The sequence below is a fragment of the Salvelinus fontinalis genome, chromosome 28 (assembly GCF_029448725.1).
Source record: "Salvelinus fontinalis isolate EN_2023a chromosome 28, ASM2944872v1, whole genome shotgun sequence".
In the NCBI taxonomy this organism is placed as follows: Eukaryota; Metazoa; Chordata; class Actinopteri; order Salmoniformes; family Salmonidae; genus Salvelinus; species Salvelinus fontinalis.
In genome coordinates, this window is record NC_074692.1 from 30,981,974 (window position 1) to 31,009,414 (window position 27,441).

At 44.3% G+C, this 27,441-nt stretch overlaps 1 protein-coding gene across 1 annotated transcript in view; it reads right to left on the reverse strand.

The window, feature by feature from the left end:
- The window catches only part of LOC129826586 (NMDA receptor synaptonuclear signaling and neuronal migration factor-like), an 80,916-nt gene that overhangs the window by 26,087 nt on the left and 27,388 nt on the right, over positions 1 to 27,441 (reverse strand). Inside the window, exons 4-8 of the mRNA XM_055887487.1 lie at positions 25,602 to 25,674; positions 21,396 to 21,401; positions 19,069 to 19,146; positions 7,790 to 7,854; positions 1,098 to 1,187 (exon numbers count right to left, since the gene is read on the reverse strand). Coding sequence (XP_055743462.1) covers positions 1,098 to 1,187; positions 7,790 to 7,854; positions 19,069 to 19,146; positions 21,396 to 21,401; positions 25,602 to 25,674 — 312 coding nt within the window. The remainder of the gene's footprint in view (positions 1 to 1,097; positions 1,188 to 7,789; positions 7,855 to 19,068; positions 19,147 to 21,395; positions 21,402 to 25,601; positions 25,675 to 27,441) is intronic.

The window sequence follows — 27,441 nt, forward strand, 5'->3', positions numbered from 1 at the left end:
TGTCCTCTGAATAATTCAGATGTTCATTGGCAAACTTCAGACGGGCATGTATATGTGCTTTCTTGAGCAGGGGGACCTTGCGGGCGCTGCAGGATTTCAGTCCTTCACGGCGTAGTGTGTTACCAATTGTTTTCTTGGTGACTATGGTCCCAGCTGCCTTGAGATCATTGACAAGCTCCTCCCGTGTAGTTCTGGGCTGATTCCTCACCGTTCTCATGATCATTGCAACTCCACGAGGTGAGATCTTGCATGGAGCCCCAGGCCGAGAGAGATTGACAGTTCTTTTGTGTTTCTTCCATTAGCGAATAATCGCACCAACTGTTGTCACCTTCTCACCAAGCTGCTTGGCGATGGTCTTGTAGCCCATTCCAGGCTTGTGTAGGTCTACAATCTTGTCCCTGACATCCTTGGAGAGCTCTTTGGTCTTGGTCTTGCTTCTGTAGACACGTGTCTTTTATACAGGTAAGAAACTGAGATTAGGAGCACTCCCTTTAAGAGTGTGCTCCTAATCTCAGCTCGTTACCTGTATAAAAGACACCTGGGAGCCAGAAATCTTTCTGATTGAGAGGGGGTCAAATACTTATTTCCCTCATTAAAATGCAAATCAATTTATAACATTTTTGTTGTTATTCTGTCTCTCACTGTTCAAATAAACCTACCATTAAAATTATAGACTGATCATTTCTTTGTCAGTAGGCAAACGTACAAACTCATCAGGGGATTAAATACTTTTTTCCCACACTGTATACATAGGACGACAGAGACGTACAGTATGGGCGTAAAGAACGGACAGAAACGGTAGAGCGTCACAGTCTGACGTGAAGAGGACGTGTGTGTGTGTGTGTGTGTGTGTGTGTGTGTGTGTGTGTGTGTGTGTGTGTGTGTGTGTGTGTGTGTGTGTGTGTGTGTGTGTGTGTGTGTGTGTGCTCACAGGCACGTAGTGTAGATACAAGCTTTTCATGTTTGTGCCTGAAAATAATAGTTACAAAAATTATGTACATGCTTATGCCGAGTATGCTTGAGTGAAGGTGTGTTCGCGTATGTGTCATTGCATGTCAGCTTGCGTGAGTGTGTGTATAGTATTTGTGTGGACTCACTGTCTCTAGAGCCATGGAGAGAGTCAGGCTTCATGGGGATGGGGTCACTCCAGGAGCGGTTAAAACTCTTGGCTCGGCGGTCAGCATATGCTGATGAAGGAGAATGACAATGACTGGAGGATGACGAGGGGGATCCCACATACACTTTCCCTAAGTAACCCCATACACACACGCGCGAGCCCTAAACACACACATCTATATTCTCCTGAAGTGTACACTATTTCCCACAAATCTGAAAGCATTGGATTGGTGGAGGCTAGAGGGAGTTTTCACCATACTTTCAAATCTGTGAATGAAAGGGAGTAGTGATAATTGGGACATAACCACTCAACACAGACCCCAAAACACACTTCCCAAATGTACAACACATGCCGTTTCATTTAAATCTGCGCCCGTTTGGATGAAAACAGTTTAGTTGTATTCCTCTTACCGAGTCATCATAATGATATAGTGGCACTGAGTGGGTGAGCATCTGGTGTTCCAGCTCACAGCTGGGGCTGGCGAATCCAAACAACCCAGTCACTTAACGCCTGCTAATGAGATCCATTCCTCTACTAGCTTCTGCTAACAAGACATCCTACTGTAATACCCCTGCTAATATAATCCATTCCTCTACCAGCTTCTGCTAACAAGACATTCTACTGTAAAACCCCTGCTAATATAAACCTTTCCTCTACCAGCTTCTGCTACCAAGACATCCTACTGTAAAACCCCTGCTAATATAATCCATTCCTCTACCAGCTTCTGCTAACAAGACATCCTACTGTAAAACCCCTGCTAATATAATCCATTCCTCTACCAGCTTCTGCTAACAAGACATCCTACTGTAAAACCCCTGCTAATATAATCCATTCCTCTACCAGCTTCTGCTAACAAGACATCCTACTGTAAAACCCCTGCTAATATAATCCATTCCTCTACCAGCTTCTGCTAACAAGACATCCTACTGTAAACCCCCTGCTAATATAATCCATTCCTCTACCAGCTTCTGCTAACAAGACATCCTACTGTAAAACCCCTGTTAATATAATACATTCCTCTACCAGCTTCTGCTAACAAGACATCCTACTGTAAAACACCTGCTAATATAATCCATTCCTCTACCAGCTTCTGCTAACAAGACATCCTACTGTAAAACCCCTGCTAATATAATCCATTCCTCTACCAGCTTCTGCTAACAAGACATCCTACTGTAAAACCCCTGCTAATATAATCCATTCCTCTACCAGCTTCTGCTAACAAGACATCCTACTGTAAAACCCCTGCTAATATAATCCATTCCTCTACCAGCTTCTGCTAACAAGACATCCTACTGTAAAACCCCTGCTAATATAATCCATTTCTCTACCAGCTTCTGCTAACAAGACATCCTACTGTAAAACCCCTGCTAATATAATCCTTTCCTCTACCAGCTTCTGCTAACAAGACATCCTACTGTAAAACCCCTGCTAATATAATCCATTCCTCTACCAGCTTCTGCTAACAAGACATCCTACTGTAAAACCCCTGCTAATATAATCCATTCCTCTACCAGCTTCTGCTAACAAGACATCCTACTGTAAAACCCCTGCTAATATAATCCTTTCCTCTACCAGCTTCTGCTAACAAGACATCCTACTGTAAAACCCCTGCTAATATAATCCATTCCTCTACCAGCTTCTGCTAACAAGACATCCTACTGTAAAACCCCGGCTAATATAATCCATTCCCCTACCAGCTTCTGCTAACAAGACATCCTACTGTAAAACCCCTGCTAATATAATCCATTCCTCTACCAGCTTCTGCTAACAAGACATCCTACTGTAAACCCCCTGCTAATATAATCCATTTCTCTACCAGCTTCTGCTAACAAGACATCCTACTGTAAAACCCCTGCTAATATAATCCATTCCTCTACCAGCTACTGCTAACAAGACATCCTACTGTAAAACCCCTGCTAATATAATCCATTCCTCTACCAGCTTCTGCTAACAAGACATCCTACTGTAATACCCCTGCTAATATAATCCATTCCTCTACCAGCTTCTGCTAACAAGACATTCTACTGTAAAACCCCTGCTAATATAATCCTTTCCTCTACCAGCTTCTGCTAACAAGACATCCTACTGTAAAACCCCTGCTAATGAGATCCATTCCTCTACCAGCTTCTGCTAACAAGACATCCTACTGTAAAACCCCTGCTAATATAATCCATTCCTCTACCAGCTTCTGCTAACAAGACATCCTACTGTAAAACCCCTGCTAATATAATCCATTCCTCTACCAGCTTCTGCTAACAAGACATCCTACTGTAAAACCCCTGCTAATATAATCCATTCCTCTACCAGCTTCTGCTAACAAGACATCCTACTGTAAAACCCCTGCTAATGAGATCCATTCCTCTACCAGCTTCTGCTAACAAGACATCCTACTGTAAAACACCTGCTAATATAATCCATTCCTCTACCAGCTTCTGCTAACAAGACATCCTACTGTAAAACCCCTGCTAATATAATCCATTCCTCTACCAGCTTCTGCTAACAAGACATCCTACTGTAAAACCCCTGCTAATATAATCCATTCCTCTACCAGCTTCTGCTAACAAGACATCCTACTGTAAAACCCCTGCTAATATAATCCATTCCTCTACCAGCTTCTGCTAACAAGACATCCTACTGTAAAACCCCTGCTAATGAGATCCATTCCTCTACCAGCTTCTGCTAACAAGACATCCTACTGTAAAACCCCTGCTAATATAATCCATTCCTCTACCAGCTTCTGCTAATAAGACATCCTACTGTAAAACCCCTGCTAATATAATCCATTCCTCTACCAGCTTCTGCTAACAAGACATCCTACTGTAAAACCCCTGCTAATATAATCCATTCCTCTACCAGCTGCTGCTAACAAGACATCCTACTGTAAAACCCCTGCTAATTTAATCCATTCCTCTACCAGCTTCTGCTAACAAGACATCCTACTGTAAAACCCCTGCTAATATAATCCATTCCTCTACCAGCTTCTGCTAACAAGACATCCTACTGTAAAACCCCTGCTAATATAATCCATTCCTCTACCAGCTTCTGCTGACAAGACATCCTACTGTAATACCCCTGCTAATATAATCCATTCCTCTACCAGCTTCTGCTAACAAGACATTCTACTGTAAAACCCCTGCTAATATAATCCTTTCCTCTACCAGCTTCTGCTAACAAGACATCCTACTGTAAAACCCCTGCTAATGAGATCCATTCCTCTACCAGCTTCTGCTAACAAGACATCCTACTGTAAAACCCCTGCTAATATAATCCATTCCTCTACCAGCTTCTGCTAACAAGACATCCTACTGTAAAACCCCTGCTAATATAATCAATTCCTCTACCAGCTTCTGCTAACAAGACATCCTACTGTAAAACCCCTGCTAATATAATCCATTCCTCTACCAGCTTCTGCTAACAAGACATCCTACTGTAAAACCCCTGCTAATGAGATCCATTCCTCTACCAGCTTCTGCTAACAAGACATCCTACTGTAAAACACCTGCTAATATAATCCATTCCTCTACCAGCTTCTGCTAACAAGACATCCTACTGTAAAACCCCTGCTAATATAATCCATTCCTCTACCAGCTTCTGCTAACAAGACATCCTACTGTAAAACCCCTGCTAATATAATCCATTCCTCTACCAGCTTCTGCTAACAAGACATCCTACTGTAAAACCCCTGCTAATATAATCCATTCCTCTACCAGCTTCTGCTAACAAGACATCCTACTGTAAAACCCCTGCTAATATAATCCATTCCTCTACCAGCTTCTGCTAACAAGACATCCTACTGTAAAACCCCTGCTAATATAATCCATTCCTCTACCAGCTTCTGCTAACAAGACATCCTACTGTAAAACACCTGCTAATATAATCCATTCCTCTACCAGCTTCTGCTAACAAGACATCCTACTGTAAAACCCCTGCTAATGAGATCCATTCCTCTACCAGCTTCTGCTAACAAGACATCCTACTGTAAAACCCCTGCTAATATAATCCATTCCTCTACCAGCTTCTGCTAATAAGACATCCTACTGTAAAACCCCTGCTAATATAATCCATTCCTCTACCAGCTTCTGCTAACAAGACATCCTACTGTAAAACCCCTGCTAATATAATCCATTCCTCTACCAGCTGCTGCTAACAAGACATCCTACTGTAAAACCCCTGCTAATTTAATCCATTCCTCTACCAGCTTCTGCTAACAAGACATCCTACTGTAAAACCCCTGCTAATATAATCCATTCCTCTACCAGCTTCTGCTAACAAGACATCCTACTGTAAAACCCCTGCTAATATAATCCATTCCTCTACCAGCTTCTGCTGACAAGACATCCTACTGTAATACCCCTGCTAATATAATCCATTCCTCTACCAGCTTCTGCTAACAAGACATTCTACTGTAAAACCCCTGCTAATATAATCCTTTCCTCTACCAGCTTCTGCTAACAAGACATCCTACTGTAAAACCCCTGCTAATTTAATCCATTCCTCTACCAGCTTCTGCTAACAAGACATCCTACTGTAAAACCCCTGCTAATATAATCCATTCCTCTACCAGCTTCTGCTAACAAGACATCCTACTGTAAAACCCCTGCTAATATAATCCATTCCTCTACCAGCTTCTGCTGACAAGACATCCTACTGTAATACCCCTGCTAATATAATCCATTCCTCTACCAGCTTCTGCTAACAAGACATTCTACTGTAAAACCCCTGCTAATATAATCCTTTCCTCTACCAGCTTCTGCTAACAAGACATCCTACTGTAAAACCCCTGCTAATGAGATCCATTCCTCTACCAGCTTCTGCTAACAAGACATCCTACTGTAAAACCCCTGCTAATATAATCCATTCCTCTACCAGCTTCTGCTAACAAGACATCCTACTGTAAAACCCCTGCTAATATAATCCATTCCTCTACCAGCTTCTGCTAACAAGACATCCTACTGTAAAACCCCTGCTAATATAATCCATTCCTCTACCAGCTTCTGCTAACAAGACATCCTACTGTAAAACCCCTGCTAATGAGATCCATTCCTCTACCAGCTTCTGCTAACAAGACATCCTACTGTAAAACACCTGCTAATATAATCCATTCCTCTACCAGCTTCTGCTAACAAGACATCCTATTTTAAAACCCCTGCTAATATAATCCATTCCTCTACCAGCTTCTGCTAACAAGACATCCTACTGTAAAACCCCTGCTAATATAATCCATTCCTCTACCAGCTTCTGCTAACAAGACATCCTACTGTAAAACCCCTGCTAATATAATCCATTCCTCTACCAGCTTCTGCTAACAAGACATCCTACTGTAAAACCCCTGCTAATATAATCCATTCCTCTACCAGCTTCTGCTAACAAGACATCCTACTGTAAAACCCCTGCTAATATAATCCATTCCTCTACCAGCTTCTGCTAACAAGACATTCTACTGTAAAACCCCTGCTAATATAATCCTTTCCTCTACCAGCTTCTGCTAACAAGACATCCTACTGTAAAACCCCTGCTAATGAGATCCATTCCTCTACCAGCTTCTGCTAACAAGACATCCTACTGTAAAACACCTGCTAATATAATCCATTCCTCTACCAGCTTCTGCTAACAAGACATCCTACTGTAAAACCCCTGCTAATATAATCCATTCCTCTACCAGCTTCTGCTAACAAGACATCCTACTGTAAAACCCCTGCTAATATAATCCATTCCTCTACCAGCTTCTGCTAACAAGACATCCTACTGTAAAACCCCTGCTAATATAATCCATTCCTCTACCAGCTTCTGCTAACAAGACATCCTACTGTAAAACCCCTGCTAATATAATCCATTCCTCTACCAGCTTCTGCTAACAAGACATCCTACTGTAAAACCCCTGCTAATATATTCCATTCCTCTACCAGCTTCTGCTAATAAGACATCCTACTGTAAAACCCCTGCTAATATAATCCATTCCTCTACCAGCTTCTGCTAACAAGACATCCTACTGTAAAACCCCTGCTAATTTAATCCATTCCTCTACCAGCTTCTGCTAACAAGACATCCTACTGTAAAACCCCTGCTAATATAATCCATTCCTCTACCAGCTTCTGCTAACAAGACATCCTACTGTAAAACCCCTGCTAATATAATCCATTCCTCTACCAGCTTCTGCTAACAAGACATCCAACTGTAAAACCACAACTTGGAAGCTTTTATGCCATACAGTTAATAATCTTGACTCTTGGACCACTTTGAGGAGACTGAGAGTTCTGATCTCCTCACATATTTTATTATTTCCCAGACAGGTTTAAATGGTAATGGAAACTAGATTTACTTCCTAAAGTGTTTCCATTCCCCTTCATATTTAGAGTGCACCGAATCTAGAGGGGAGAATATGTGAAAAGTGGTGGGTGAGGTGGAATTCGATGTGTTTAGGAGACTTCACTACTAAAGCTGCACCACGCCCCCTGCACTGGACCACTTTCAAAGACGTGTGTTCGTTACTCTCACTGCAACTTGAACTAGATAATATGGAGCTATACCAAACTTAGTTCTAAATGCATACATCTACCTTTAATCTACCATACTGTCCATTCTATCCAGCACATGTACTGTATAGGCTACATGCATTTAGCACAAGAACACTAATGAAGTCCACATAATAATAAGCTACGACGCCACACTCACTGGGGAACTCACTCTGAGCCTTCATTCTGCGGCTGCCCACCATTCTCAGGTGCTTCCGGAAGTTTCTGTTGTAGAAAAGAAAAGAGGAGAGAAAAGAGGAGGGAGGGAGGGAAAAAGGGAACGAGTAAGAAGAGGGAGGAGAGAGAAGGAGGAGAAAGAGGGAGGTAGGGATGAGACAGAAAAGAGAGAAGGAGGGGCGAGGATTTCAGCATACAGGGAAAGCCACAGACACAGAGGGTGAAAGGCAGAAGAAGATGAACAGCTTAGTAACTTATCTGGACAGGAAAGTGAAACAGCTTTTCAATCAATGCCTGGTCATGGACTGCATTATCGACTGTTTGAAGTTATTCAGTCATATCTGATTCAGTTCAAACTCTCTCATGACCTGATCCAACTGCATCAGAAGAGATGAACTCTTTCACAAAGGTTGGCCGGTCTGACTCATCCAAAAACTTCTCAGAAAAAAAGATCTAAAACATTGTGGAACTGTGAGAAAACTATTCAAGCTTGTGAAACATGTTTCTGTCTGTGATTCAGCCGTCATCCACTGACAACCTCTTGAAAAAAATTATAAACATGTCAAGTTAGTCACACAGAAAGTGTTCTCAATGTAGGACACTGTAGAGAATATTTAGTAGTGAGTAGAGATAACCTTGTTACCTGAGCCTTGTACATTGCCTCCTCATAACCATGAGAAAAACAAATGTTTTATCTCTTTATTTGAGAGGCAATTCATAAAGGCCTTTTTCCTGAAACACATTCGATGATATGGCTTAAGGTGCAACTCATGTATGGTAAACCTCTTCTCTTTCTATCCCTCTCTCTCTGACTTAGAAGTTTAATACTGCCATCCCTCCCTCTCACCCCTCATTACTCCTCCTCTTTTCCACCCACTTCATCCCTTATTCCCTTGTCTCTCGCTCTACAAAGCTGTGTGTCTGGCATCACGCATCCATGGTTATTATGTATGCTTGCGTGTGTGCGCACGTGAAAGTTATTGTCTTCAGTTTACCCACAAACACTGCATGCCTTAAAGGATGAAAAGAGGGAAAGACAGGAAGTAGAGAGGGAAAGAGATAAGGTGAAACAGAGGAAAGAAACAGCCCGAAGTGAAACACAGTGGAAGAATTGAAACAAGCCTAAAACAGTGTTTATCATAATTCATGAAGGCTTGTTTGACTCATGGTGCTATTGTGCATGCATGCCTCTGTGAGACAGCTTTAGCGCCGTTGTCCCTGTTTTAGTGGACTATCTCAAAGTTATTTGTTACCACGTGTTTTCCAGCATGCATTACTGAACCTCTCTACTGTTGTAGTGGGGTCATTCTTGAATTGCAGTGATAAATGCTGTCCCTTGACTCGCAGAGGTGTAGTGATGTTGGGTATTTATAGATATCTACACTACATGACCAAAAGTATGTGGACACCTGCTAATTTTACAGGGTGTCCACATACTTTGTATATATAGTGCATTTATTATTTTGAATGCTAGAAAGTCAACAAAGTACGTAATGTAGTTTGTAGATCAATAAAAACAAAGAAGGCTATTAAAATACATTTTTTTATTAGTTTAATGTGTATCCCTCAGTTTTATGTCAGTGGTGTTACCATTTTGAAAATCACTTATTACTAAGATATACAAGGACCTTGAGCATTCTCTCCAGTTGCAAACTGTTATTTACTTAATCACACTATGTCACAAATTTGAGGATTCCATTGCTGATTTGGTGTGTCTCAGTGGAGGCTGCTGAGGGGAGGACGGCTCATAATAATGGCTGGAATGGAGTCAATGGAATGGCATCAACCACATGGAAACCACGTGTCTGATATGTTTGATACCATTCCATTGACTAGACATTATTATGAGCCGTCCTCCCCTCAGCAGCCTCCACTGGTGTGTCTAAATCCAAAGTGTCAAAATGAAAGGTTGATGACCTTAGATTTTAGCATTTGTAGCCTCCATTTTAGAAAATGTAACAAATGTATCTTTGGTGATACCATCAGTAGCTAGGTTTCCATCCAATTGGCGACAGAGTTCCATGTAAATATTTAAAAATCTGCATAAAAACAATACGTGCATTTCCCCACCAGAGAATTGTTTCCATCAAATTGACTTGTTGCAGATAAAAGTCTGTGCGTAAATATGTAGTGCACATAAAAATACAGTTTGCGGTTATATTCCCCTGTACCGAATAAAAAATACAATTTAAAGGTGTTTCCATCGCATTTTCAATTCTACTGATGGTTTTCTCACAAAAAGGTTTACTTTATATAGCGAGTGTTCCCACTCTGGTTTTGGCATGCGCTCTAGCCAACAGCACACAGATGCAGATACTGTATATGCATGCTGTTGACTAGAGCACACATATAGCCTACATGATGAGATTGTTATGGACAAAAGAGCAAGGTTATTTTTATTTGTCAAATGGCAACCACGCATTGATGATCAAGTCACCAGAATAAGACCCTCAATATTTATTGGAAAGGAGCATCAAACTCATCACCTTGTGCTTTCACCACCCTGATAAATTCATAATGATTTATTTAATCTGTAGCCTAATAAACTGCATGTTTTCTAGACGAGTCGTAGTGGGAGGCACAACATGTCATCGTGTGACTAAGTTTAGTTCGATATGAGGGATATTATGTCAACATTTGGGCAAAAAAGCGTTTCCACTGAATTTGTCACGTTCTTTCAAAATCGAACCCAGAAGCAGACGAGGACAAGGAGCATAGGAAGAAGGTGAGTATTTATTTACAAGTGAATGGGTAGATATATCCAGGTGGCGTAGCGGGCAGCGGTGGTGAGTTGATGGGAGTAAATAGGTGAATCCAATGGGGTAGCGGAATCCTCCGTCGACCAGGCAGGAATGGGGTAAATGATCCGGGTTAGTAACTGAAGACAAAACAAACGGAGGTAAGTTTAAGGCAAGCAATACGTAAAAAACAACAAAACAAATACTATCCAACTTGAGGCTGATACTATGGCACAACATACTGTTCATGGCTAACGATCTGGCAGGGAATGGATGTCAGGTCCGGGCTTATGAAGAGGAGAGATGATGATCAGGACCAGGTGTGCAGATAGCTGATGGGATACAGGTGCGGGTAATCAGAACTCCCAACTGGCTACATTGCCCGGCAACCAGACAGGGTGCGTTCCAGGACGCCGGAAAAAACACTCCAGGACAGAACACAGGCAAAAAAACGACTCAGGAAACGGGATTCGTGACAGTACCCCCCCTCCGACGAACGCCACCGGGCGGACTACCCGGAGCGCCAGGGTGGAGGCGGTAAAAGTCACGAAGCAGGTCATCGTCAAGTATCTGACGCCGAGGAATCCAACTCCTCTCCTCTCTGATACCGGTCAGAAACTCTAAGGAGAGCCTTCCTGGCCCGATGCCAGGTCCGGTGGCAACGACGAATGTGGATCTGGACAGAGGGAACCGAGAGATCCCTTTCCTGAGAAGGAAACAAAGGAGGTTGGTAACCGTACAGGCACTGGAAGGGAGACATCCCAGTAGCAGATGAAGGGAGAGTATTATGGGCATACTCGACCCAGGGTAATTGAGAGGACCAAGAGGTGGGATCAGAGGAAACAAGACAGCGCAGCGTGGACTCCATCTTCTGGTTGGCTCTCTCCGCCTAACCATTAGATTGGGGGTGAAATCCAGAAGTGAGACTGACTGTAGCTCCAATGGCCAAACAGAAGGATCTCCAGACAGCAGAGGTAAACTGAGGACCACGGTCAGAAACAATGTCACAGGGCAACCCGTGGACCCTGAAAACCTCCCTAACCAGGATCTCGGACGTCTCAGTGGCAGAAGGCAGCTTGGAGAGGGGGACAAAGTGAGCAAACTTGCTGAATCTGTCCACAATGGTCAGATTAACCGTGTTACCAACAGAAGAGGGCAACCCCGTGACAAAGTCCAGGGCCAGATGCGACCAAGGTCGCCGGGGAATAGGAAGAGGGTGAAGAAGCCCAGAGCTGGGCCGATTGGTACTCTTATTCTGCGCACAAACAAGACAAGCGGCAACAAACCTCCGGGTATCTTCTCCCATAGCAGGCCACCAAAATCGTCTGCGCAGTAGCGCCATAGTCCGAGCAATGCCAGGGTGACAAGCTATCTTGCTGGCGTGGGACCACTGAAGGACAGCAGAACGGACCGACTCAGGCACGAACAACCGACCGGGTGGACCGTTACCGGGCCCGGGCTGCGTCCGAAGGGCAGCCATCACATCCTCCTCAATCCTCCATGTAACGGCTCCCACGACAACATTCTGGGGAAGAATCGTCTCAGTCTTGACCCCACTCTCCTCCGTCTTAGAGAACATCCGGGACAGGGCGTCCGCCTTCCCGTTCTTCGACCCAGGTCGGAATGTCAGGGAAAAATTGAAGCGTCCAAAAAACAAAGCCCACCTGGTCTGACAGGAGTTGAGACGTTTAGCCGATTGCACGTAAGCCAGATTCTTGTGGTCAGTCCAGACCACAAACGGTTGCTCCGCTCCCTCCAACCAGTGACGCCACTCCTCCAAGGCAAGCTTCACAGCGAGAAGCTCCCGGTTACCCACATCGTAGTTTCTTTCAGCTGGAGAAAGACGACAAGAGTAGAAGGCGCAGGGATGGAGTTTACCGTCAGTGGAGCTACGCTGGGACAGGATGGCGCCCACCCCCACATCAGACGCGTCCACCTCAAAAACAAACTGACGGGAAGTGTCAGGTTGAGAGAGAATCGGGGCGTTGGTGAATCGGCTCTTCAAGTCCAGAAATGCTCGGTCTGCCTCAGGAGTCCAACAGAAATTTCTGGTGCAAGACGTCAGGGCAGTTAAAGGAGCGGCCACCCGGCTGTAATCACGGATAAACCTCCGATAGAAGTTCGCAAACCCCAGGAATCTCTGGAGCTGCAATCTCGTACCGGGCTGGACCCAATCCCGAACCGCCCGAACCTTCTCTTGGTCCATCTTGATCTCTCCCATGGAGATGATGTACCCGAGGAAGGACGTCGTGTGGGCGTGAAAATCACACTTCTTAGCCTTGACGAACAGACGGTTATCCAATAACCGCTGCAGGACCTGCTTGACATGCTGAACGTGGCTAGAAAGCTCCTTCGAGAAGATGAGGATATCATCCAGGTAAACGAACACAAAAATACCAATCATATCTCTCAGAACGTCATTCACCATACTTTGGAACACAGCAGGAGCGTTGGTCAGTCCAAACGGCAATACCTGGTACTCAAAATGTCCCATCGGAGTATTGAACCCAGTCGTCCCCCTCTTTGATCCGAACCAAATGATAAGCATTACGTAAATCAAGCTTCGTAAAAATCGTAGCGCCCTGTAAGGAATCGAAAGCCGAGCTCATCAAGGGCAGAGGATACTTGTTCTTGACCGTAATATCATTCAAACCCCGATAATCAATACACGGTCGAAGAGAGCCATCCTTCTTGCTCACAAAAAAAATCCTGCTCCTAGAGGTGATGACGAGGGCCGAATGAGACCTGCAGCTAGAGACTCCTTGATGTAGGTCTCCAAGGCCTCACGTTCAGGTCGAGAGATACTGTATAACCGTCCCTTGGGAAAGGCAGCTCCAGGAAACAGATTAATCGCACAGTCATAAGGTCGGTGGGGAGGAAGGGACAGAGCCTTCTGTTTACTGAATACTTCACCCAACTCGTGATATGTTTCTGGAACCAGGGACAAATCAGGAGGAGCAGAGTCACTGACCTGACTGGAAACAGCAGGAGAACAGGCAGTTAGCATGACACTCAATGCTCCAACTAGTTACCTTAACCGTCACCCAATCAAACGAGGGATTGTGTTCCTTCAGCCAGGGGTAACCAAGAACCAGAGGAACATGGGGCGAGGACAGAATGAAGAAAGAGATAAACTCTGAATGATTCCCCGACACCAACATCTTAACCGGTTCAGTCCTCATAGTGATCCGTGCCAGACTACTGCCGTTCAGAGTGGTTGCTTCAATGGCTTCCGGCAATTGCTCCTTGGAAAGCCCCAGCTGTTCCACCAAGTCGGCATCAATAAAGCTGCCATCGGCACCTGAATCGATAAGAGCGTTCATCTCTAAGCTCTGATCCTTATTCATAAGGGTCGCAGGAAAACGGGGTCTGACAGGATCTTTGAGAGGTTGAAACTGGCTCGCTAACATTCCTCCCGAAACTAGCGAGCCGGGCAGTTTAACGGGCTCTGTGGACAAGCAGAGATGTAATGTCCCGAGCTACCACAGTAGAAACAGCTGTTGGTCTCACGTCTACGTTGGCGCTCCTCCTTAGTTAGCCCGTGTCGTCCCACTTGCATTGGTTCAGAATCTGGTGGCAAGACCCCTCCACTAATCCCGTGTGGGGAATAACGATCAATACGTTCTGGTTCACTTCCTGAACCGAATGGTACCCGAGTTGCTGATTGATTGGATGGACCCCACTGCTTCTCCCTCCTCTCTCGGACTCTATTATCTACCCGAATAGATAAAGTGACCAAGCTGTCTAGGTCACTAGGCTCTGGATAGGATATCAGCTCGTCCTTGAGTTGCTCCGACAACCCCTTGTAAAAAGCCGCTTGTAGTGAATCCTCATTCCAACCACTCTCCACAGCCAATGTCCTGAACTCGATCATAAAGTCTGCCACACTGCGAGCTCCTTGGCGAAGAGTGAACAAACGTTTAGCTGCGTCCTTACCTCGGACTGGATGGTCAAAAAACTCTCATCTCTCCCGTGAACTCCTGATATGAAGCCATGCAGGTCCCCTGTCGTTCCCAAACGGCTGAAGCCCATTCCAGAGCTCTTCCACACAGCAGATCAATAACAAAGGCTATCCTAGCCTTGTCAGTGGCGTAAGAATGGGGCTGCAGATCAAACACTACCCCACACTGCATAAGAAACGAACGGCATCTTCCCAAATCCCCTTCATATTTATCAGGCGTCGGTACCTTGGGTTCACGGAAGGAAACCGCTCCAGACACGGCAGGTGAGATGGGTGAAACAGGTGGTGAATGAATCGCCGGCAAACTGAGCTGATCCTGGATTTGTGTCAAGCTAGCAGATAAGTTCTGGATTGAACCCACTATCTCCTGTAGCGCCGTCTTGTGTTGTCCCAATGTCTTCCCCTGCTGGGTAATGGCATGGCAAACGGAGTCCAGGTCCGCTGGGTTCATCCTTGGCCGGATCGTTCTGTCACGTTCTTTCAAAATCGAACCCAGAAGCAGACCAGGACAAGGAGCGTAGGAAGAAGGTGAGTATTTATTTACAAGTGAATGTGAATGGGTAGATATATCCAGGTGGCGTAGCGGGCAGCGGTGGTGAGTTGATGGGAGTAAATAGGTGAATCCAATGGGGTAGCGGAATCCTCCGTCGACCAGGCGGGAATGGGGTAAATGATCCGGGTTAGTAACTGAAGACAAAACAAACGGAGGTAAGTTTAAGGCAAGCAATACGTAAAAAACAACAAAACAAATACTATCCAACTTGAGGCTGATACTATGGCACAACATACTGTTCATGGCTAACGATCCGGCAGGGAATGGATGTCAGGTCCCTGCTTATGAAGAGGAGAGATGATGATCAGGACCAGGTGTGCAGATAGCTGATGGGATACAGGTGCGGGTAATCAGAACTCCCAACTGGCTACATTGCCCGGCAACCAGACAGGGTGCGTTCCAGGACGCCGGAAAAAACACTCCAGGACAGAACACAGGCAAAAAAACGACTCAGGAAACGGGATTCGTGACAGAATTTCTCGCATAATTAAATTTACCGACACAAAAAGATCCCACCGTGTCTAGAGTATTTTGTTTTGTTGACATTTGGAAAGTTCACAGGAACATTTTCTGTTTCCATCAGGCCTGTCATTTTTATCTGACGTGTACTTTAGGCACATACAAAGGTTGAATGGAAACCTGCTTATTGGTGTTACTACTCCTACTGGTGGCTCAATGTTATCAACATGGTAAATGTGCATTATTTAAAGTCATTACGCTATCATGTACACTGAACGAAATATCAATAAAGTGTTGGTCCCATGTTTCATGAGCTGAAATAAAAGATCACAGAAATAATAAATTATGCACGAAAAGCTTATTTCTCTCAAATTGTGTGCACAAATTTGTTTATATCCCTGTTAGTGAGCATTTCTCCTTTGCCAAGAGAATCCATCCACCTGACAGGTATGGCATATCAAGAAGCTGATTAAACAGCATGATCATTACACGGACGCACCATGTCTTGGGGACAATAAAAGGCCACTCTAAAATGTGCAGTTTTGTCACACAACACAATGCCAGATGTCTCAAGTAGTTTTGAGGGAGTGTGCAATTGGCATGCTGACTGCAGGAATGTCCACCAGAGCTGTTGCCAGAGAATTTAATGTTAATTTCTCTACCAAAAGCCGCCTCCAACGTCGTTTTACCGAATTTGGCAGTACAACCAAACAGCCTCACAACCGCAGACCAAGTGTAACCACGCCAGCCCAGGACCACCCGGCTTCTTCACCTGCAGGATCATCTGAGAACAGCCACCCGGACAGCTGATGAAATTTTGGGTTTGCACCACCGAAGAATTTCTGCACAAACTGTCAGAAACTGTTTCAGGGAAGCTCATCTGCGTGCTCATCATCCTCACCACGGTCTTGAGCAGTCTGTAACCGACTTTGGTGGGAAAATGTTCACCTTCGATTGCCATTGGAACGCTGGAGAAGTGTGCTCTTAACGGATGAATCCCGGTTTCAACCTTCCCGGGCAGGTGGCAGACAGCATGTATGGCGCCGTGAGGGAGAGCGGTTTGCTGATGTCAACATTGTGAACAGAGTGGTGGTGGGGTTATGGTATGGGCAGGTATAAGCTACGGAAAAGGAACACAATTGCACTTTATCAATGGAAATTTGAATGCACAGAGATACTGTGATGAGATCTTGAGGCCCACTGTCATGCCATTCATCTGCCGCCATCACCTCATATTTTAGCATGAAAATGCACGGTCCCATGTCGCAAGGATCGGTACACAATTCCTGGAAGCTGAAAATGTTCCAGTTCTTCCATGGCCTGCATACTCTCCATACTCCAATTCCTGCTAATATCCAGCAACTTTACACAGCCATTGAAGAGGAGTGGGACAACATTCCACAGGCCACAATCAACAGCCTGATCAACTGCGATTTAGATGGTGGTCACACCAGATACTAACTTGTTTTCTAATCTGTGACCAACAGATGCATATCTGTATAGTCATGTACAGTATATCCATAGATTAAGGCCTAGTGAATTTATTTCAATTGACTGATTTCATTATATTAACTGTAACACAGTAAAATCTTAGACATTTTTGCATGTTGCGTTTTTATTTTTTGTTCACTGTAAATTGATTTAGAATGAGAGATGTACCCAAAGATGTACCCAAATAAAAATATAGAAAATTAAAGTTAATTTTTTCCAAAATGCCATGCCCAAATGCCACCGTAATTGAAGAATGACCCAGTGTGAATATCCTAATTAGCTAACCATGTTGGAAAAAGCATACCTCATGCTGTGCATTCTGCGTCCAATTTATAATGGTTATTCATTTCCCAAACTATTTCCCTGAGACTGTTGCCCAAAAGCTTGCATTAGCAAGCCAAAGGTAATTTGTGTTTTCTAGACAGCTGGGTTTCAAATGAAATATTGTCAAGGTCTCTTACACAAATCAACTGGATGCCTGTGATGGCACGATGTTCTGCCTGGAATGACTACCGAATGACTCAGAGAGAGAAAGAGAGAGAGAGAGTTCTCTGTGAGCTATAAAGAACACTATAAAGAACAGATCATGTGTGTTGGTGCTGACTGATATTATCCTTCAGACCTAGATTAATAAGGAAGGTTCCGGTGTGCATGCGTGTGTGTGTGTTACTCTTCTTCATCCTATCGCCACCCATCCATATTTTTTCCTTTCATCTAAATATAATAAATCTAACCAAATCGATACAATCAAGAGCCCATCTTATACACATGAGAACACTGGTGCACTGAATACACTGACAATATACGGTACCCTTCATGCTGTAAGGACAGAGCTACACTGTGACACATTGATGCATACAGTCACAGCCAAACAACACTATCCAGGGGAAACGTGAGCTACACTCCAGTCTCGATGAACACAGTCACACCTCAGTGTGCACTGCAGCAGCTCAATGTTTAAAACGGTCACACCAACACCTGCACCATGAAAAATGGCAAACGTTGATTCATCGGCTATTGTTGCACAGCCAACGGGACTGCGGATTGAAAAGTAGAACAATTTAGCAAATGGCTACATTTGACCAAAGACTTATGGGTCCTGATCAAAAGTAGCACACTACATAGGGAATATGGTGCAATTTGGGACAGCTGTACCGCTGTAGATGGGACCAGGAGCTGGGTTGGAGTTAGTGAGACTGACACTGTGCTACAATAGCCTTCCTCCTTTTTCCACCAGCCCATCCATGTCCAGACAGCAATCACAGCAAACCAGACACTCACGCACACCAAATTACTATTGACTTCTGGAGTCAATTGTCTGGCCCTTTCTGGTGACAGGCAAAGGTTTCCCTGATTTTTCAAACCCTTTCTTTATACAACAGCAAAATACATCAGAAAAGGATCTCCAATAATATTTTGGTCAGGGTAGATTTTGTAACTTTAACATGGCCACCTGTCAGCATACTCCTTTGGAACGCTTGGAAAATGTGTAATTTGAGGGTATTGTGAAAATGCCATAATCTGAAAAAGTTCAAAGTTATATGATTTTAGTGTACAATTTTACATGTCTCTGAGCTCACATGCTCGACATTGTACTGTTGAGAATGCAATCAGAACTCCATTTCACGTTTTACATTTGATCGAGCTATTCCAGTTAGGAAATATACCGGGCCTGGGATTTTAAAGTGGTTTTCACAAAGTGTTGTATCATAAAGATCCTTAGAACAGTGAGAGGCTATTGAGACAAGGTTGGTCATTAAAGTTGGTCTGACGGTCTGTGTGTGTGTGTGTGTGTGTGTGTGTGTGTGTGTGTGTGTGTGTGTGTGTGTGTGTGTGTGTGTGTGTGTGTGTGTGTGTGTGTGTGTGTGTGTGTGTGGGGGGGTGGGGGGGGGGGGTGGGGGACACAACAACAATGCTAGAAGGTACAGTGTGTGTGTGTGTGTGTCTGTCTCTGTTTACGTGCGTCTGTGTCTCTGTGCAGGGGTTGTTGGGGCGTGGGGGGGACAACACTACAGCACTACGTACAGGTGCAGGACAGTCAGGTCAGACATGGATCGTACCTCTCAGTCTCGGTTACTGGAGCGGTTGCCTCTTGTTCCCTTTTCCTCCTCTTTCTCTCAGCAATGCCCCGGAATGCCCTGCTGGGATGTCACAGTGTTAACGGGGTCAGAGGTGAGGGGCTAAGGGTGTGAGTGCAGGGTTATAGAGCGTTAGTGAGATGGGATCCACGTCACAGAGGGTTAGCCACTACAGTGTTGCAACAGGTCAGCGGCTAGTGGGTTAGAGCCAGCAGAACAGGAAAGTGTTGTACACCACACACAGACATGGTGCACACTGCAGACTGATAAACACCGCAAACTCACACACACTGCAGACTGACACACACTGCAGACTGACACACACTGCAAACTGACACATACTGCAAACTGACACACACTGCAAACTGACACACACTGCAAACTGACACACACTACAAACTGACACACACTACAAACTGACACACTCTGCAGACTGACACACTCTGCAGACTGACACACTCTGCAGACTGACACACACTGCAGACTGACACACACTGCAGACTGACACACACTGCAGACTGACACACACTGCAGACTGACACACACTGCAAACTGACACACACTGCAGACTGACGCACACTGCAGACTGACACACACGGCAGACTGACACACACTGCAAACTGACACACACAGCTAACATACACACACTGCAAAAATGCACACACTGCAAACATACACACACTGCAAACTGACACACACTGCAGACTGACACACACTGCAAACATACACACACTGCAAACTGACACACACTGCAAACTGACACACACTGCAAACTGAAACACACTGCAAACTGACACACACTGTAAACTGACACACACTGTAAACTGACACACACAAGGATACTACCAAGCCACCAATCAGAGACCAAGAGGAGCAGAGCTTAGACAGAAACAGGGCCATAAAGGTAAAGTACACAGGAAACTATCCATTGCACCAATTGTGTGTGTGTATGTGAGTGTTTGAGTGATTGAGTGATTGAGAGTGTGGGTGGTTCCCTCTGAAATGGATATATGCTGTGACAGGGTGCCAAAAGAAGTAACCATCATGTCTGACAGCATTTATCAGAGTCCTATCCATGTCCTACGCACTAGGCTCAAACATTGTCAGACAGATGATGAGAGCTGTGTGTGTGTGTGTGTATAAACTAGACTGTTGTATGCTGTGGTATAAAATAATAATCCCTATCAAGACGATACAATAGATTACTTTACAAGCAGGTCTAAACCAGATCTATGAATACTGAACAACTCCCATGACATATAATCTATTCACTCTCTGTGCGTCCCAAATGACACTCTATTCCATTTGTATTGCACTACCTTTGACCAGGGTAGTGCACTATAAAGGGAATAGGGTGCCATTTGGGATGAAACCTCTTCTTCTATCTACACAGGGACCACTAAAATTATTAGTGGTATAATTACTTCATCTTGGAACTACCTACAATGTGGACTTTTCATTACACCTACTGTAGGTATAATACAATACTGCGTAACTATAGTACATTACTGTAGGCAATTCTCTGTTCCTTCTGAAAGGTTGTCCTTTTGTTGCACTGAATTAACTCAGATAGAAGAGAATGATGTGTGTGTGTGAGTGTATACAGTATATATATATATATATATATATATATATATATATATATATATATATATATATATATATATATATATATATACATATATATATATATATATATACCAACTCCTGCCTGCACCAACTCCTGCCTGCACCAACTCCTGCGTCTACAGAATATCGTGAGTCTCCTTCCCTCAGTAATGTTTTATATATATATATATATATAGAGGTATTACCCTGGCTGTGTCTGGTACAGAGGAGCAGAACACTATGCTACCATCTCATCTGACTCATTGTTCTATATAACTCTGTCTGTCATAAATTCTACCTTGTTGGATCCATATATTAATACAATATAATACTAGCTATACTGTAAGACAAACCAGTTCAATTGAAAATCTTTATTAATGGACGATAAAGATGTTTTTTTAAGCCATCTAGTGATAAATCAATCTATGCTTATTTACAATTTAGACCCATTATGTTGAATATGTTTATTCATTGGATATTTTGAAACTCAGTAATGTTTTATTCATTGGAGATTTGGATACTCAGTAATGTTTTTCCATAACTTCAAACACTCAGCCCAGCAAGGGGGTTAATAGAGGTTAATGAGGACACTGGAGACGGTAGGTAGTAGCACAGGAAGAGATAGATAGCCAAGAGTCAAAAGGAGAGTAAATTGTCTGAGGCGCACAGGGAAGGAGAGGGAAGGAGGGAAGGAGACTCACGATATTCTGTAGACGCAGGAGTTGGTGCAGGCAGGAGTTGGTGCAGGCAGGAGTTGGTGCAGGCAGGAGTTGGTGCAGGCCAAGTGGAGAGGGAAGGGAAGAGAGGACAAAAAAGTTAGACACTTCAGTAATAAATATTGGACTTGACAGACAGATATACTGTACACTTGGGAGGGTTAGCTGTTAATCATATGATATTCCAGTCAAGGACACTGTATGCATCCCAAATGGCGCCGTATTCCCTACAATGTACACTACTTTTTACCGGTCAACAAAGTACACTATATCTGGAATATAACACAGGGCCTGTGACACCAGGTGTGGATCCAAGGGGAGTGAGTACTAAGTAAGAGGAGAGGACAGGTGACGCAGAGGAACGGAGTGACAGAGACATGTGGAGAGATAAGGAAACAAAGACATTGAGAGATGTGCTCAAAGAGGGAGCGAGGGAGAGAGAGAGCGTGGGATCCTGAGAGACATCCGGAGAGGAGAGGATAGATGAGTGGAGCGAGAGAGCAGAGAGAGAGAGAGAGAGAGAGCGTGGGATCCTGAGAGACATCTGGAGAGGAGAGGATAGATGAGTGGAGCGAGAGAGCAGAGAGAGAGAGAGCGTAGGATCCTGAGAGACATCTGGAGAGGAGAGGATAGATGAGTGGAGCGAGAGAGCAGAGAGAGAGAGCGTAGGATCCTGAGAGACGTCCGGAGAGGAGAGGATAGATGAGTGGAGCGAGAGAGCAGAGAGAGAGAGAGCGTGGGATCCTGAGAGACGTCCGGAGAGGAGAGGATAGATGAGTGGAGCGAGAGAACAGAGAGAGTGTGGGATCCTGAGAGACATCCGGAGAGGAGAGGATAGATGAGTGGAGCGAGAGAGCAGAGAGAGAGAGAGAGAGAGAGCGTGGGATCCTGAGAGACGTCCGGAGAGGAGAGGATAGATGAGTGGAGCGAGAGAGCAGAGAGAGAGAGAGAGCGTGGGATCCTGAGAGACATCTGGAGAGGAGAGGATAGATGAGTGGAGCGAGAGAGCAGAGAGAGAGAGAGAGCGTGGGATCCTGAGAGACATCCGGAGAGGAGAGGATAGATGAGTGGAGCGAGAGAGCAGAGAGAGAGAGCGTAGGATCCTGAGAGACGTCCGGAGAGGAGAGGATAGATGAGTGGAGCGAGAGAGCAGAGAGAGAGAGAGCGTGGGATCCTGAGAGACGTCCGGAGAGGAGAGGATAGATGAGTGGAGCGAGAGAACAGAGAGAGTGTGGGATCCTTAGAGACATCCGGAGAGGAGAGGATAGATGAGTGGAGCGAGAGAGCAGAGAGAGAGAGAGAGAGAGAGAGCGTGGGATCCTGAGAGACGTCCGGAGAGGAGAGGATAGATGAGTGGAGCGGGAGAGCAGAGAGAGAGAGAGAGCGTGGGATCCTGAGAGACGTCCGGAGAGGAGAGGATAGATGAGTGGAGCGAGGGAGCAGAGAGAGAGCGTGGGATCCTGAGAGACGTCCGGAGAGGAGAGGATAGATGAGTGGAGCGAGGGAGCAGGGAGAGAGAGAGAGCGTGGGATCCTGAGAGACGTCCGGAGAGAAGAGGATAGATGAGTGGAGCGAGGGAGCAGAGAGAGAGAGAGAGCGTGGGATCCTGAGAGACGTCCGGAGAGGAAAGGATAGGATAGATGAGTGGAGCGAGGGAGCAGGGAGAACAACAGAGGCGCGCTGGGAGGGCAGAATGTGTGTGTGGGCCGTAATTACGAGTTCAACCAGACAGGTGATAATTAAGCAGTCAGCAGAGAAAGTGTGCGTCTGTGTGTGTGTGTGTGTGTGTGCGTGCGTGCGTGGAGAATGGGGTTGCAAAGCTACCTGTAACTTACCAAAGTTACTAAAATCTTTAGTACTTTTGGTAATTAACAGGTAATCTATTTTAACTTTAGTCATGTATACTCGAATAACTTAAAAAATATATTTTCATATATAGTATAAATGTTTTATATCTGTGTCATATTGTCCATGAGTTTCTAGTGGATAGACCATATGGTTCAAGAGAAAATAGCTTTTTTAATGAAAAAAGTATCTAATCAAAAATTGCATTATATACAATTAACTTCTTATGGCTGGGGGGCAGTATTGAGTAGCTTGGATGACTAAAGTGCCCAGAGTAAACTGCCTGCTACTCAGGCCCAAAAGCTAGAATTTGCATATAATGTAGATTTGGATAGAAAACACTCTGAAGTTTCTAAAACTGTTTGAATGATGTCTGTGAGTATAACAGAACTCATATGGCAGGCAAAAACCTGAGAAAAAATCCAACCAGGAAGTAGGAAATCTGAGGTTTGTAGGTTTTCAAGTCTTTGCCTATCCAATATACAGTGTAAAATGTCGTCCGATTGCACTTCCTAAGGCTTCCACTAGATGTCAACAGTCTTTAGAACATTGTTTCAGGCTTCTACTGTGAAGGGGGAGAGAATAAGAGCTGTTTCAATCAGGTGTCTGGCAGAATGCCATGAGCTCAGTCAGGAGCGTGCCCGTGAGAGTTAGCTGCGTTCCTTGTCCTTTCTAAAGACAAAGGAATTGTCCGGTTGGAATATTATTGAAGATTTAATTGCCTCTTGAATTTGGATTTGTGAACTAAACGCGCAAACAAAAAGGAGGTATTTGGACATAAATGATGGACTTTATCGAACAAAACAAAACATTTATTGTGGAACTGGGATTCCTGGGAGTGCATTCTGATGAAGATCATCAAAGGTAAGTGAATATTTATAATGCTATTTCTGACTTCTGTTGACACCACAGCATGGCGGGTATCGTATCTGTATGGCTTGTTTTGGTCTCTGAGCGCTGTACTCAGATTATTGCATAGTGTGCTTTTTCGAAATCTGACACAGCGGTTGCATTAAGGAGAAGTATATCTTTAATTCCACGTATAACACTTGTATTTTCATCAACATTTATGATGAGTATTTCTGTAAATTGATGTGGCTCTCTGCAAAATCACTGGATGTTTTGAAAGCAAAACATTACTGAACATAACGCGCCAAAGTAAACTGATATTTTTGGATATAAATATGAACTTTATCGAACAAAACATTGTATAACATGAAGTCCTATCTATGAGTGTCATCTGATGAAGATCATCAAAGGTTAGTGATTCATTTTATCTCTATTTCTGCTTTTTGTGACTCCTTTCTTTGGCTGGAAAAAATGGCTGTGTTTTTCTGTGACTTGGCGCTGACCTAACATAATCGCATGGTATGCTTTCGTCGTAAAGCCTTTTTGAAATCGGACACTGTGGTGGGATTAACAGCAAGTTTATCTTTAAAATGGTGTATAATACTTGTATGTTTGAGGAATTTTAATTATGAGATTTATGTTGTTTGAATTTGGCGCCCTGCACTTTCACTGGCTGTTGTCAAATGGATCCCGTTAACGGGATTTCATCCATAAGAAGTTTTAACTCTGCGACTTTTCCAACTATTTACTTTTTTCACAACTGCCACCAGTTTGGTGCCAAAACATTTACAAGAAAAACATATTCACATAGTAAAATAAATAAGTGTTTAAAAAATATATAAAGGATATTTAATGCTGAAACCCCCATACCCTCATATGGGGCGGCAGGTAGCCTAGTGGTTAGAGCATTGGAAAGGTTGCAAGATCGAATCCCCGAGCTGACAAGGTAAAAATCTGTTGTTCTACCCCTGATCAAGGCAGTTAACCCACTGTTCCTAGGCCGTCATTGAAAATAAGAATTTGTTCTTAACTGACTTGCCTAGTTAAATAAAATATTAAACACCAATTTTATTCACTATGTTGATGGTTAATATTTAGGATATTGTTTTCCAGCTGTCATCAAATGTATTACATAAAATGTGTCCTATAAAACCACTGGCCTCCAACTGTCCCCTATAAAACCACTGGCCTCCAACTGTGTCCTATAAAACCACTGGCCTCCAACTGTGTCCTATAAAACCACTGGCCTCCAACTGAGTCCTATAAAACCACTGGCCTCCAACTGAGTCCAGGGCACAGCCATGTGAAGGAGTCTAAGGCTACATCCCAAAAAGCACAGTATACTGAGAACTACTGTGTATAGGGAATATTGTGCATATTTGGGAGGCACTCTAGAACTCATCCATCATTAGCACACAGAACTCTTTGAGGCAGCCATGTCGTGTTCAGTAGGAGTGGAGCAGAGTTGTGAGGTTATATCTGGTATCCTATACTCACGCCTGCATTGTTGTGGTAGCCGTCTGGAAGCTGAACATGTTCTCTTTGGGGAACCAGCTATTAGGGTTGTCCTCTACAAACAAAGGAGACAAAGCAGAAGTTTAGCCCACAACATTACACTTCAAATGTTGTTGTCTGTCAGCTGTTACCCTTCTCCACACAATGTGCTTTGAGTTTGAGAAAAACATTATACCGCAAATGAGTCTTATCACAGGGGACAAGGGATGGGGATAAAGAGACACAAAGACAACTAAAGGCCCCACTCCCCTCCATCCTCCTCCATCATCATCATAATACTTACGTAAAATTCGGTAGAAATTGGATTTCAAACAGCTAAATGCTTTTTCAACTGTATTTTTGAAAAATGTCAATCTGGTTTTGTGCCCACCACAGCACAGAGACAGCCATTTTATTGTGTTTTTTTTATTGTAAATTCAGCAAAATAAGAAAACATCCTCTCACTGTCAATTGCGTTTATTTTCAGAAAACTTAACATGTGTAAATATTTGTATGAACATAACAAGATTCAACAACTGAGACAAACTGAACAAGTTCCACAGACATGTGACTAACAGAAATTGAATAATGTGTCCCTGAACAAGGGGGGGTCAAAATTAAAAGTAACAGTCAGTATCTGGTGTGGCCACCAGCTGCATTAATAAGTACTGCAGTGCATCTCCTCCTCATGGACTGAACCAGATTTGCCAGTTCTTGCTGTGAGATGTTACCCCACTCTTCCACCAAGGCAACTGCATGTTCCCAGACATTTCTGGGGGGTATGGCCCTAGCCCTCACCCACTGATCCAACAGGTCCCAGACGTGCTCAATGGGATTGAGATCCGGGCTCTTTGCTGGCCATGGCAGAACACTGATATTCCTGTCTTGCAGGAAATCACGCACAGAACGAGCAGTATGGCTGGTGGCATTGTCATGCTGGAGGGTCATGTCAGGATGAGCCTGCAGGAAGGGTACCACATGAGGGAGGAGGATGTCTTCCCTGTAACGCACAGCGTTGAGATTGCCTGCAATGACAACAAGCTCAGTCTGATGATGCTGTGACACACCGCCCCAGACCATGACGGACCCTCCACCTCCAAACCGATCCCGCTCCAGAGTACAGGACTCGGTGTAATGCTCATTCCTTCGACGATCCGACCATCACCCCCGGAGAGACAAAACTGCGACTTGTCAGTGAAGAGCACTTTTTTTCAGTCCTTTCTGGTCCAGCGACGATGGATTTGTGCCCATAGGTGACATTGTTGCCGGTGATGTCTGGTGAGGCCCTGCCTTACAACAGGCCTACAAGCCCTCAGTCCAGCCTCTCTCAGCCTATTGTGGACAGTCTGAGCACTGATGGTTGAATTGTGCATTCCTGGTGTAACTCAGGCAGTTGTTGTTGCCATCCTGTACCTGTCCCGCAAGTGTGATGTTCGGATGTACCGATCCTGTGCAGGTGTTGTTACACGTGGTCTGCCACTGCGAGGACGATCAGCTGTCCGTCCTGTCTCCCTGTAGCGCTGTCTTAGGCGTCTCACAGTACGGACATGGCAATTTATTGCCCTGGCCACATCTGCAGTCCTCATGCCTCCTTGCAGCATACCTAAGGCACGTTCATGCAGATGAGCAGGGACCCTGGGCATCTTTCTTTTGTTGTTTTCAGAGTCAGTAGAAAGGCTTCTTTAGTGTCATAAGTTTTCATAACTGTGATCTTAATTGCATACCGTCTGTAGGCTGTTAGTATCTTAACGACCGTTCCACAGGTGCATGTTCATTAATTGTTTATGGTTCATTGAACAAGCATGGGAAACAGTGTTTAAAAACCCTTTACAATGAAGAACTG